This window comes from Hypanus sabinus, chromosome 6 (assembly GCF_030144855.1).
Source record: "Hypanus sabinus isolate sHypSab1 chromosome 6, sHypSab1.hap1, whole genome shotgun sequence".
Classification (NCBI taxonomy): Eukaryota; Metazoa; Chordata; class Chondrichthyes; order Myliobatiformes; family Dasyatidae; genus Hypanus; species Hypanus sabinus.
The window spans coordinates 31,771,218-31,786,131 of record NC_082711.1 but is presented as its reverse complement, the minus strand read 5'-3'; the positions used below and the strand labels follow the sequence as shown (position 1 = coordinate 31,786,131).

General features: G+C 44.5%; 1 protein-coding gene across 2 annotated transcripts in view; it reads left to right on the top strand.

Moving 5' to 3' along the window:
* adarb2 (adenosine deaminase RNA specific B2 (inactive)) overlaps nt 1-11,215 on the top strand; it is a 794,386-nt gene extending 783,171 nt beyond the window's left edge. For both annotated transcript variants that reach the window (XM_059971913.1, XM_059971912.1), the window contains one exon: nt 3,752-11,215. In XM_059971913.1, the coding sequence (XP_059827896.1) occupies nt 3,752-3,928 (177 nt within the window). In that variant the 3' untranslated portion in view covers nt 3,929-11,215. The remainder of the gene's footprint in view (nt 1-3,751) is intronic.
* Nucleotides 11,216-14,914: the final 3,699 nt, after the last annotated feature.

The following is a 14,914-nucleotide window of genomic DNA, read 5'->3' as shown; positions in this document are numbered from 1 at the left end:
ATGTAGCGGTGTGCTACACGCAGCGCTAAAATTACGACACTGAGTCGGTAACTGCAGTCGAAGGAAAAAAACTTTATTTGAAATCTTCAGCCTCACTTTTAAGCCTCCCTCAACCTGCCCCCCCCCCCATGGCGCAGAGGCTCCAAAGTTCTGTGCTCGCAAACCCCCGTAGGCTATCTTATTGTGAGTCGGTTCGGATGTGCCAGGAAAAGGGTCGCCACAACCAATTATTTCCCAAAGCAACAGGGAGCCGCAGCACAGACGTAAAAGAGCCACATGTGGCTCCGGAGCCGCGGGTTGCCAACCCCCGTCCTAGACTCTCACACCATGGGAAACATCCTTTCCACATCTACTCTGTCTAGGCCTTTCAACAGTCGAAAGGTTTCAGTGAGATACCCTCTCATCCTTCTGAATTCCAGCAATTACAGACCCAGAGCCATCAAACGTTCCTCATATGATAACCCTTTCATTCCTGGAAACATCCTTGTGAACCTCCTCTGGACCCTCTCCAATGCCAGCACATCTTTTCTAAGATGAGGGGCCCAAACCTATTCACAATACTCAAGGTGATGCCTCACCAGTGTCTTATAAAGCCTCAGCATCACATCCTTGCTCTTGTATTCTTGAAATGAATGCTAACATGGCATTTGCCTTCCTCACCACCGCAAGTTAACTTTTAGGTTATTTTGCACAAGGACTCCCAAGTCATATGATTTCCACCAGCTCAGGGCCATCTGGCACTGCAGCACATTATCTGCCCTACCATACCTAAATGAAATTAATTTATTTATTTAATTCTGTTGTTATTGCCTTAATGCCCACTGAAGAGCTACCAGTCCATCCCTAGACCTGATCACTTTAGGGGTGGCACAGGATTGCTTCGAGTCGGTTCAAGGACTCATCAGAGGAGCTGCATGAATGCACCACAGTTGTTATGGGCGTTAATAAAAATAGCCATAGACGAGCGTGTCCCCACAAAATCATTCGGTTTTCCCCAACCTGAAGCACTGGATGAACCATGAGATCCTCAATCTGCTGAGGACTAGACTGTGGCATTGCGGTCTAGCAACCAAATAAGATAAAAGACGTCCAGATACACTCTCCAGAAAGCTATCTCACAGGCAAAATGCCTGTGCCAGGGCTTGAATGCTAATTCCTCTTACAAAGTGAAACCCAGCAACTAAGGCTTCGCTCCCAGATGAGCTCAATGCCTTCTATACTCGCTTCGACTATCAAAACATGGAGGAATCTTCATGAACTCCCACAGCCCCCAGTGACCCTGTGGCTTCTGATTCTGAAGCCAATATGAGAGCATCCTTCAGGAAGGTCAACCTATGGAAAGCATCCGACCCAGATGGAGCCCCTGGTCGAGTACTGAAGACCTGTGCTGATCAACTGGCTGGACTGTCCACCAAAATCTTTAACTTCTTGCTTCAAGAAGGCTTCAATTATACCGGTGCCTGAGAAGGACATGGTAACCTGACTCAATGACTATCATCCAGTACCACTGTGATGAAGTGCTTTGTGAGGTTGGTGATGAAGCCTATCAACTCCTACCTGAGTAGCAACTTGGATCTGCTCCAATTTGCCTACCAGTGCAACACATCCACAGCAAATGCCATTTCATTGGCTCTTCACTCAACTCTGGAACATCTGCTCAGCAAAGATGCATACACAAAGACGCATTCTTTATTGACTGCGGCTTAACATTCAATACCATCATCCTCTCAAAACTAATCAATCAGCATCAAGACTGTGGCCTCAATACCTCTTTGTGCAGTTGAATCTTCAACTTCCGCACTTGCAGATGCCCATCAGTTTAGATCGGCAACAACATCTTCTCCACAATCTCCATCACCACAGGAGCACCATGAGGTTCTTTTTAGCCCGTTTATTCACTCCATACTGATGACTGTGAGGTTAAGCACAGTATATGGTGACAGACAGTAGACGTACTTTGATAGTAGAAGTTTCAAAGTAGAATGTTGAAGAGCCTTTCTCAAAGTCCATACTCCCTCGACACAGAAAAGGCTGTGCTAAAAACATGGGGTTCTGGCTCCACAGGCTTATTTTCCAAAGTACCACTAATTTTGAGTCACCTGACTTTAGTTAACTGGTCCTAGCTAGTTACTCAATTACCCAGGAGACCACAGAAGGCCCTGTAAAAGAGCAGGAGGTCTTGTTCTGTGCCTTTACTACCTGTGCAGTTGACAAGGCCTTATCCTGGACCAATGTGAGCCGAGTGTCTTTCCAGCAAGGATAAAGCAAACTACTCTCTGGCCCTATTTCCAGCTCATGCACTGTGTTAAGATCTCTCTTGACAGTTTTCATCTCTTACTAGAGGACCTGCACTTAAGGTGAGAAGAGGTAAATTCAAAGGAGATGTGCAGTAGAGGTTTTTCACACTGAGAAATGGGTGCCTGAAATGTGCTGCTGGGGTTGTAGTGGAGGCAAATGTGATAGAGGCGTTTAAAAGGCCCTTGTAGGCACATGAATGGATCGAGAGGGACATTGTTCAGGCAGAGTGGATTAGTCTAGTTAGGTGCTAAATTACAGTCCTGATGAAGGGTCTGGGCCTGAAATGTTGACTGTTTACTCTTTTCCATAGATGCTGCCTGGCCTGCATTCCGTGTGTGGTGCTTAAGTTACAATTTTAGTTAGTTTGACGCTTCCTTTGAACTGGGTCCATGGTGTTTCTTTGCTTTGAGGCTGTTTACAGGAAGACAAATCTCAGGGTTGTATACTGCATACATACTTTGATAATAAATGTACTTTAAATCTTTTTATCCCTCCATTTGTTTGTCCTTGACCCTTTAATTACTGAAGGTGTCTACCAATTAGTTTTGAACATTATTGAGATAAGGAGCACATTATATTGGAAATACTTCAAACCCAAATTGAGGAGATGGGGCTTGATGCAAAGCAGCCAAAATCATATTGAAAGAAGGGGTAGGCTTGAGGGGCCAAATGGTCTACTCCTGCTTATAAAATCATAGAGAATAGCAGCACAGAAACAGGACTTTCAGTCCAACTCGTCCATGATGTCCATCAAAGCTAGTCCCATTTGCCATTGTCCTTCCCATAATCTCCTAAACGATTCCTATCTATGTACCCGTCCAACTATCTTTTTAAGTGTTGTTATTGTACCTCCCTCAACCCTTTCTTCTGGCACTTTGTTCCGTATACACACCACCCTCTGTGTAAAGAAGTTACGCCTCAGGTCTCTTTTAAATTGGGCCCCACTCACCTTAAACCTATGCCCTCTAGTTTCAGATAATCTTTCCCCTAGGAAAAAGGTTGCATGCATTCTACACCCCTTGTGATTTTATACACTTCTATAATGTTACCTCCAGTCTCCTATAGTCCAAACAGTGAAGTGCTCGCCAGTCCTACTTCTCCCTGCAATCAGTCCCAGCAATATCTCATAACTGCTCCTATTTTAGTGATCTTATGTTTTCCCTTCAAGCTATTAGACAGACAGATAGAACTTCCACCTTGAAGTCCACCTGCCTCTCTAACATTAAAGAGCACCATTATTAAAGCAGCATCGGAGACCAATCTCACATCATTCTTTTACTTTGCTTCTTTTTCCCAGTCCTTACAGTGGGATGCAGACGATCCCACAAGGTGTACAAGGAATGAGGCCGGCTTCTGGAAATGCAATGTGGAAATTAGCTGTTCGTGGACACAGCTGTTTGAGTCTCCTGTCAGTGCCGGCTCATTCACTTTGTTTTTCTGCTCTCCTCCACAGCTGAGCACACGAGCCTCGAACCTTCGGGGAACGCCGTCCGTGTACTGTGAGGCCAAGCTGGCAGCCGAGGACTACCAGGCCGCCAAGCAGCAGCTGTTCAAGGCATTGCAGAGAGCTGACCTGGGCACGTGGGTAAAGAAGCCCCCAGAACAGGATCAGTTCTTGCCTGCTGCGTAGAGATGACGGCACAGACCATGGCTTGTAATGTTCAAAGTGAACTTCAGTGAAGGAGAAAGTAAAAGCAAACCTCAAAATCTCCACCTTTCTTCGGAAGACAGCTCCCATCATTGCCTCATCGAACCTGCTCACCCCTGTTTCCACAGATGGTGTTCATAGCAATGCAGACGCCAATAGCTCCATTGGTAATGAACTGCCCTATGGAATCCTCCAGTTCTTAACCTGTAGCAGAAAGGCATTCACCCACAAACTGTTGGACCAACAAAAGACGTGACAAACAGTCTGAGGGCAAAATTGAATTGTAAAATCAACCCTTCATCTATTTCTCTGATAAGGTGCTTCTTTCCTCTCGCTCATATACATTTTGTGGTGGCCATTGAATACAATTTTATAATCAATTTCTTATTAATCTGATATTTATATCCAGGCCTCCTGGTGCACAACCATTGAGATTCTGTCCAATTACTGTCCAAGCTTTGAGGAGCTGGCAATGATTGTTATTTAAACTTCAATCCGAAACAAACAGAGGCCGAGTTGGCTGAGCAGACATTCCTCCAGCATCCCTCCGGACCTGTAGAGGTCGCTGCTGTGGGAAACGAGCCCCATCTGTCCGAGAGGCAAAAGTGAGCTGAAACCAAATAGGGAGAAGTTCATTGAAGCACAACCACCCTACGTTGGAGTTGAGAGGGAGCTCATGCTGAGGTGCTTTTAGTTTGGATTAGAAACAATAACTAAAGGGATTAATGGTCATAGATGTCCTGGTTTAAGAATTGCACAGATAACAAGCGGCCTGGCAACTGAGGAATTGATCGAGTGGTTAACAGCAACCAGCCCAAGAGCATTGAATCAGCCTTGAGCGAGTGAAATTGCTACGACTTACAGCTGCGTACTTTCCACTTGAGAAGTGAGAAGTGGCTGTTGTAAGTGGCGGGTGGGAGGGTGCAATGTTAACATGCAATACACATAGCTCAAGCCAGCTTGGAAGGAGGCACACGGTCCTCCCAACTGAGACGGTGTAGTGCTGCTTTACTATGCAAATTAGGTCCTGTGGTTGTTGGAGAACCCCTGCTGCAGAACGTGGGGTCAAATAGTTGAGATCCACCTGAGCTACTGGCAGTCCAAACAGGGCTGGCTGACAAACTCTGCAAGCGTTCTCAGCGATACTTTCTTAAAAAGGAACAGGAAAATAATCTGGAGGGTTACCAGTCGAGTTTTGAATCACTCCCACATGAAGCTGCCTGCCGACCAGTGTAATGAGTTCACCCTAAAAGTTACGTTTGACTTCATATCATTACAGTTGATATTATTTATCTGTATATTCAAAGGGCTTTGATGACCTGGCTTAGAACAGCAGACTAACGAATGTCAACGTATGTGGACTCAGAAGATGTGTTTTAGCTTTTCAAGGCCACAAAGGAAGCAAAGTTCCAGAGCTTATTGCTCGAGGGATGGAAATGAAATGTAGTGACATTATGCTACCTTGAGCCTTTGGTTAGACCAGACTGCGAGCAATGTGTGTAGGACTGAATAGAAGTGATGTAGAGTTGTTGCAAAGAAGATTGACATGGACTATATCAGAACTGTGAGTGTAGACACAATGAGAACGGGTGAACAAACTGGGTCTCTCCTTCACTTGCAGAAGCTCAAGCAGTGACCTACCTTAAAATGATGAAAGTTTTGAAAAGAATGCAATCTGAGAACCCTGTGTTCATGGATTCCTTTATCACTCCTATCGATCAACCCAGGGCTTATCTCCCTTTGTTTACTTTTTCTTCATTCCCCACTCCCTACCTCACCACACCGCTATGTTACCCAGATAATTAACCGTTCCCCAATCTGCTTCCGCCTGACCTTCACCATTACACTTATCATCCTGGGTTTCTCCTTCCTTTGCCTACCTCTCCTATCCATTCCCCAATCTGCTTCTATGTGTCCATCAACCTTCCATTATCAGTTTCCTGTTCCACACTAACTTCCCATTCCACCTCCCATTTCTCCACATAACTCAACTCCCCCCCACCCCCATCACCTACCACTCCCCCTCCCCGATACTGGCTTTTCTCTCTCTATACTCTCAGTCCTAATGCAGGGTCTCACCCAAAGCATCAATTGTCTCTGCCTCCGCAGATCCACTGAGCTCCTCCAACGGTTTATAGTTTTTTTGGCTCTGGATTCCAGCATCTTCAATTTGGATACAGAGATAATGTTCCCATGTGTTGTGAGCATATAACTAGAGGCCACCATTTGGAAAAAGTCACCAAGAAATCCAACAGGGCATTCAAAAGAAACTTCTTCACCTGAAAAATATTGAGTACATGATAGTGGCTACCACAGGGAGAGGTTGGAATAAATACTATAGATATATTTACAGGGGGGGTGGACAAACAGATGAGTGAGAAGGTAATTGGTTTAATGAGGAAATGCAAGAGGAGATTCAAGTGCAGCATACACACCAGCATAGAGCGGTTGGGCTGAATAGCCTCAGAATCAGTTATTTATTATCACTGTCTTATGTGATGTGAACTTCGTGGTTTTGCAACATAAAAATTATAAGAAATTATGAAATAAGCAAATAGTGCAAAAGCAAAGGATTAACAAGATAGTATTCAGGAGTTAATGGAGCATTCATAAGACGGGGGGGGGATGAAGCTGTTTCTGAATCATTGAGGGGGGTGAGGTTCAAACTCCTGTACATTGTCCTGGATGGGAAGGTTAATTAGTAATGGATTCAGCCTTGTTGAGGCAATGCTTCTTGAAGATGTCCTTATCAAGGAGGGAGAGTTGTGCCCATGATGGAGCTGGCTGAATCTCCAACTTCAGAATTCTCTTGATATCCAGTGTATTGGAGCCTCCACACCAGGATGCCCTGCAGTTTTTGGTGACATACCAAATGTCCTCAAACCCCTAACAAGTTTGAGCAGCTGACGTGCTTTTTTGCATAATTGCATCAACGTGTTGGGATCGTCAGAGATGTTGACACATAGGAACTTTAAAGCTTCAATCAGTTCCTTGCTCTTACTGACACTGAGTGGAAGATAGTTCTTCTTGCAATACCATTCCACCAGCCAATCTACCTCACTTCCTGTACGCCTCCTCATTGCTATCCGAGATTTTACCGACCACAGCGGTAACATTTGCAAATTTATAAATGGCGTTTCAGCTGTGCTTAGCTGCTCTGTCATGTGTGTAGACAGTGTAGGATAAGGATGCATTCTAGGAAAAGGTGTATCTGGGTTAATTATCAGCAAAGAGATGTTATCACCGATCCCTGCTGACTGTGGTCTCAATGCCGTTGATGTAGGCAGGAGCATGTGCACTGCCTCCCTTGCTGAAGTCAACGGCCTGCTCTTTTGTTGATATGAAAGGAATGGCTGTTGTCATGACATCATGTCTCTACCTTCCTTCCCTTCCCAATGAACTCTCTGCTCGTTTTGAGCAGCAGGGGACCCACCCCGACATACTCCAGCGCACCTGACCCACAGCCACCATTGCAGATGTACGATCAGTCTTCCTGAGAGTGAGCCCATGGAAAAAATCTAGCTCAGTTGATGGCTTAGATGGTATCCCTAGCCCTGTCCTTATATCCTGCGGCGATCAGCTGGCTGAAGTATTTACAGACATTTTTAAAACTCTCCCTGCATCAATCTGAGGCTTCCACCTGCTTTAAGAAGACATCCATCATCCTGGTACCTAAGCAAAACAAGATAACATGCCTTAACGACTGCTGCCAAGTGCCTCTGACATCCAGCGTTGTGAAGTGCTTCAACAGACTGGTCTTGGCAATCATTAACTCCAGCCTTCCAAACAACTTCGACCCACATCAATTCACCTACCAGGTCAGAATCAGGTTTATTATCACCGGCATGTGACGTGAAATTTGTTAACTTTGCAGCCGCAGTTTGATGCAATACATAATCTAGCAGAGAGAGAGAAAAAAATAAATAAAACATAATAATAAATAAACAAGTAAATCAATTATGTATTTTAAATAGATTTTTTTTAATGTGCAAAAACAGAAATGCTGCATATTTTAAAAAGTGAGGTAGTGTCGAAAGCTTCAATGTCCATTTAGGAATCGGATGGCAGGGGGGAAGAAGCTGTTCCTGAATTGCTGAGTGTGTGCCTTGGGTGCTGGAGGTCCTTAATAATAGACGCTGCCTTTCTGAGACACCACTCCCTAAAGATGTCCTGGGTACTTTGTAGGCTGGTACCCAAGATGGAGCTGACTAGATTTACAATCTTCTCCAGCTTCTTTCAGTCCTGTGCTGTAGCCCCTCCATACCAGACAGTGATGCAGCCTGTCAGAATGCTCTCCACGGTACAACTATAGAAGTTTTTGAGTGTATTTGTTGACATGCCAAATCTCTTCAAACTCCTATTAAAGTATAGCCGCTGTCTTGCCTTCTTTATGACTACATTGATATGTTGGGACAAGGTTAGATCCTTAGAGATCTTGTCACCAAGGAACTTGGAGCTGCTCACTCTCTCCACTGCTGATCCCTCTATGTGCTCCTTCGTCTTAACCTTCCTGAAGTCCACAGTCAGCTCTTTCGTCTTACTGACATTAAGTGTCAGGTTGTCTAAGACAGGTAACACTCCCTGGCCCCTACAGTCATATCTGGAGCATCCAGACAGTAAAGACACCTATATCCAACAATTGTCTATTGATTACAGCTCTGCCTTACAGCTCTACTATAATTTCAAACTAGCTCATCACCAAGCTTTGAGATCTGGGAATCAGCAATCCCACAGCAACTTGCTGACCAACAGACCACAATCAGTAAGGACAGACAGCAATACCTCTGCCATGATTATTCTGAACACTGATGATCCACAAAGTTCTGACCTCAGTTCCTTGCTCTACTCCCAGTATGCTCACTTTCTGCTCTAATTCCATTGGCAGGCTTGCAGGTGATACCACTGTGGTGGGCTGTATCTCAAGTAATGATCTACACAGGCCTTGATGAAGTTGGTAATAGCCATGGCATACTCGTTCAGATTCAGAAATGAATATCTGAATATGGTCCAGTCCACCAATTCAAAGCAGTCCTGTATATGCTCTTCTACCTCCCTTGACCATACACTTCTTTCTGGTCCTCACTACCGCTACTGTGGCCCTCAGTTTCTGCCCTTACGTGGGGAGTAGGAGTACAGCCAGGTGATCGGACTCACTAAAGTGCAGGCGTACGATAGCACAGGAAGCATTCTTGATAGTGGTGTTACAGTTATTGAGTGTATTGACTCCTCTGGTTCCACAGGTGACACGGTGGTGGTAGTATATCAGAGTTCTTTTCAACCTAACTTGACTGATCAGGAGGATGTCAAGGTGCACTGTTATCACAGTGTTCAGCTCCTCCAGAATCACCTTAACATTTTCCAAGGGTGGGATGTACCTAACCTGTGCTGACCAGCTGGCTGGAGTGGTCAAGAGCATCTCCAATGCTCACTGATGTCATCAGAGGTTGCTAGCAGCAATCATACCCCTGCCCAAGGAGAGCAGCAAGGCCTGTTACAGCTCCAGTTATTATATGACATCTGCAGTAGTTTTACTATGTGTGTTAATGGCACATTATCACTGAGACACTTTGGAATGGGTAGGTTTTATTATCCTGATTTAAGTTCGGAATCGACAAGATGACATGCTTAGCTGGGCATAAGCATGAGAATCAGAACCTGGTTTAATATCACCAACACAAGTCTGAAATATTTTGCAGATTTTCTGGAAATCCAGAGTAACACGAACAAAATGCTGGAGGAACTCAACAGCTCTGGCAGCATCCATGGCGAGGAATAAACAGTCGATGTTTAAGGCCCAGACCATTCATCAGGACTGATGAAGAGTCAAGACCCGAAACGTTGGCTCTCCATTGATGCTGCCTGACTTACTAAGTTCCTCCAGCATTTTGTGTGTGTGTGTTATTAAGCTTAGCTGAGGCTCAGTCTGTAAGAAATGAACCAAACTTCAAATAAAGGAAAGATGAGACAGCTGGTACCATTGGACATCCTGAGTCCAAATCAATTCCATTCCCGAAAAGTGAATGGAGGCACGTGAAGAGCTGAAGGTGCTGGAATTCTGGAGCAACACTCAAAATATGCTGGAGGATCTCGACAATCCTGATGAAGGGTTCCAGCTCCTGACGTAGACTGATCATCCCCTCCTTAGATGTTGCCTGGCCTAGTGAGTTCCTCCGCATCTTTTGTGTGTTGCCCAAGAAGGGAATGGCTCCAAACAAAAATATCACCACATTCACTGTCCTCAAAATCCAGTTTGCTCATGCAGCAGTTTTCAAATATTCAATTATCTCAACATTTTGATATTGTAATAAGTGAGCACGGCAGTCTCTACCTTTTGTGCAAAAAATCTAGAGTTGGAGACTTATAACACATGGGGACAAGGATTTGCATACCTAAGCAGCCTGTTTCAGGCAGGGGACTGGGCTCACCTTTAAAGCCCAGTTGGTTCAGGCAGTTCCTAGGCATGTCCAAGATGCCCTATCCAGCACCATCTCCCAATGGCAGAGCAGCACAGGCTGCAAGTTCATTAAGCACCACAGGCTGAGCACTGGAGGGCACCAGTGAAGAGGATGAAAGCATAACGTTCAGGAACTCAGCCCAGGGGTTCTCAGGGCTCCTGTGCCCTTCAGCACCTGCTTACAGAAACCTTTCTTCTCAGTGTGATAGACCCACAATCAGTTTTCTTTCTCAAGGAAAGACTCAGGCATCGGTGTGCTTTGTTTGGAGCAGACGCTTTAAACTTGTGCTGCAGATTTCTGCTGTATAGAGAACGTCCATCATTTCCCACAGTGCAGCTTACACAAAGCTGGGAGCAGGACACTCCAGGTCTATGGCAGCAACCGAGAGAGACACCGGAGAGCTCAGGAAACACGGGAAGTGAAAATGGCAGCTTTTACTTTCAGGATTTTTGTCCTGGTGTAAACGTGTGGCTCCAGACACATTTTTCTTTTAATTCAGCCCCAAAAATAGAAAAATGTTTCCCTTCCCCCTGGAATTTGTTCTTGGTTCACAAGTCACAATCTCATGAACCAGCGTTTACCCTTTGAGTCCACCGTGTGTTTCCTGATATTTTTGCTGTCTTCATTTTTAAATTTCATATTTAAAAAATGTAAAAAGATTACTATTCTGTGTCGTGTGACACGACATGTAACAAGATTGGGTACTTTTGTTCAGCTCTGTTAGCATCTGAGAGAGTGCAAGTCTATTTTGAGGATGTAAAAAGTGTGTAATGCAATTGGAGCCTTGTACATAAAATAAAATATTGAACATGCAACTTAAAATATAGCTGTCCTGCCAATATTTCCACCAGCACTGCTGTTAACGAGATGAACTTTTCCACCTGAAGTCAAATAAAAAACTACATCGGAGTAACACACACAAAGTATTGGAGGAACTCAATGGATCAGGCAGCATCGATGGAGAGAAACATACAGTCGACATTTCGGGCCAAGTTCCTTCATCAGGACTGGAAGGGAAGGGGTCAGAAGCCAGAAGAAAAGGGTAGGGGAGGAGAAAGAGCAGCTGACAGGCAATTCCAGGTGACAGAGGAAAGTAGATAGCTGGGAGGGTTTCGCAATGTGCGGCTGGCAATGTCAGAACCCAAGTGCAGAAGCAAGACGGACTCCCATGTAGAGACAATGATAAGTTTATTCATAAGACTTCCAACAGAGCTTCAGTGGCTCAGCTGAGTGACATTGCGAGAAGTAACTTTCTCAAACCAGGACCCCACAATTAGTTCTAATTGGGACATCCAGTTAAATAATACAAGTAACACGGAATCCCCAAGCCTACCAAAATAAAATTAACAAGCTTAAACAGAAATCAGCGGGAGACCGCGTTACAAAGAGCGAGACACTCAAGAAAAACCACAAGGAACTCTAAACAATTAATAATTCTTATTAAACAACAAGTAACCAATTCAGATGTTCTAAAACCCTTGGAGCCCAATGCTCTCTGGCTCCCCACACAGGCCCATAAAGCTCACCACAGAGGGAAGAAAAGGGAATAATGTGAGAAGATGGGATGGGAAAGAGTCATAGAATCATAGAAAAGTACAGCACAGAAAAAGGCACTTCAGCCCATCTTGCTTGTGCCGAACCATTTAAACTGTCTTCTCCCATCAACCCACACCAGGTCCATAGTCCTTCATATTCCTACCGTTCATGTACCTAACAAACTTCTCTTAAAAGTTTAACTTGACCTTGCATGCACTGGCAGCTTGCTCCACACACTCAGCACCCTCTGAGTGAAAACGTTTCCCCTCCTGATCATCTTAAACTTTTCACCTTTCACCTTTAACCTAAGATTCTAGTTGTAGTCCCATCCAACCTCAGTGGAAAAAGCCTGTTGCATTTACCCCATCTATACCTCTATCAAATCTCCCCTCAGTCTTCAACGTTCAGAGAAATAAAGGCCAAAACTATTCAGTCTTTCCTCCTAACTCAGGTCCTCCAGTCCTGGTAACATCTTTGTAAGTTTTCTCTCAATCTTATTTCCATTTTTCCTGTAGATAGGTGATCAAAATTGCACACAATACTCCAAACTAGGCCTCACCAAAGTCTCAAAGAACTTCAACATAACATTCCATCTCCGGTTCTCAATATTTTGATATATGAAGGCCAATGAGACAAAAACTTCCTTTATGGCCTTTTCTACCTGTGACATCACTTTCAATGAATTACGGGCCTGTTTCCCAGATCCCTTTGTTCTACAGAACTCCTCGGTGCCCTACCATTCACTGTGTAGGACCTACCCTGGATGGTCCTACCAAAGTGCAACACCTCACACTTGGCTGCGTCAAATTCCATCTGCCATTTTATCAGCTGGTCGAGATCCTGCTTCAAGCCATGATACTCTTCCTCACTATCCACTGCGTCCCAAGTCCTGGTGTCACCCACAAATTTGCTGACCCAGTTAACCATATTATCATCCAGATCATTGATATAGATGACAAGCAAGTACCTAGCACCTATCCCAGTAGGACTCCACTAGACACTCCAGTCAGAGAGGAAAGCATTTGCTACCACTCTCTGGCTTCTCCCACACAGCCAATATCTAATCCAGTTTACTACCTCATCATGAATGCGGAGTGACTGGACCTTCTTGACCAATTATCCATGTGGGACCTTGTCAAATGCCTTGCTAAAGTCCATGTAGACAACATCCACTGCTTTGCCTTCATCATCTTTCCTGGTAGCTCTGTAAGATTAGTTAGACATGAACTACCAAGCACAAAGCCTTACTGACCTTTCCCAATCAGTCCATGCCTATCCAAGTATTCATATAACCGGTCCCTTAGAATACCTTCCAATAACTTTCCCACTACTGATGTCAGATTCACTGGCCTATTGTTTCCTGGTTTATTTTTAGAGCCTTTCTTAAACAGTGAAACAACATTAGCTATCCTCCTATCCTCCAGTACTAAGGATGATTTAAGTATCTCTGCTAAAGCCCCTGCAGTTTCTGCACTTTCCTCCCACAGGTTCTGAGGGAACACCATATCAGGCCCTGGGGATTTAAACACCCTAATTTGCCTCAAGGTAGCAAACACCTCCTCCTCTGTAATCTCTTATAGGGTCCGTGAAGTTCATGCTGCTTTACCTCACTTCTATAGATGCTCTGCTGATCTGAGTAAATACAGATGCAAAAAAAAAATCCATTTAAGATCTCCTGCATCTGTTTTGGCTCCACACATGGATGACCACTCTGATCTTCCAAAGGACCAACTCTGTCCCTTGTAATCCTTTTGCTCGACGTATCTGTAGAATCGCTTAGGATTCTCCTTCACCTTGTCTGCTAGAGCAACCTCGTTCCTTCTTTTGGCCTCCTGATTTCTCTCTTAAATGTTCTCTTGCATTTCTTATACTCCTCGAGCACCTCATTTGTTCCTACCTGCCTGTACCTGCTTTGCACCTTTTTTTTTCTTAATCAGGGCCTCAATATCTCTTGAAAACCAAGGTTCCCTAATCCTGCTATCTTTACCTTTTATTCTGACAGGCACATACAAGCTCCTTACTCACAAAACGTTACTTTTGAAGGCCTTCCACTTACTAAGTACACCTTTGTCAGAAAACAGCCTGGCCCTGTCCAGTCTTGTCAGATCCTTTCTGATACCACCAGAATTGGCCTTTGTGCAATTTAGAATTTACAATTTACAGACCAGATCTACCTTTTCCCATATTTACTTTAAAACTAATGGCATTATGATCACTAAATGCAAAGTATTCCCCTACACAAACTTCTGTCACCTGCCCTGTCTCATTCTCTAACACACGCTTTCTCACTGTGACTTCTACGTGCTGATTCAGGAAACTTCCCTGAATATACTTGACAGACTCCATCCCATCTAGTCCTTTTACAGTATGGGAGTCCCAGTCAATATGCGGAAAGTTAAAATCACCTGCTATAACGACTTTACGTTTCTTGCAGCTGCCTGCAACCTCTCTAGAAATTTGTTCTTCGGAGAGTGTTGGGCGGTTTGTAGTATAGCCCCATTAACGTAGCCATACCTTCCTTATTCCTCATTTCCACCCATAACACCTGTCACAACCACGGAATTGGCAGTGCATCAGATTCGGCAATTGCGCTCGTGAATATGCACGTATCAGCTACTATTACTTCACTGTGATCGTATTTAACTCCACTCATTCCGTCGTAGTATTTGTCGAGACTTGGACATAGCTACGCTTTGTTACCTGCATTCCGCCTTGCCTGAGAAATTGGACTGTCGAGTCACCTGACTCTGAAGACTAACGGTATTCGTTTTATTCTCAGTCGTTCTTTTCAGCCGCGGTGTCGGCTCCGTCTTCCATTTGAGAGTTTTAGTCAACGGCCCTGTTCGGCCTAGTGTTTATTGTCTTCCCTGTAACATTGTTCACATTAAAGTCTGTGAAATATCAATCCACTTCAGTGTCTCTCACTCCGCACTTGGGCCATGTCCGAACCTGGTGACAACACCTCTTTAGATGAGCC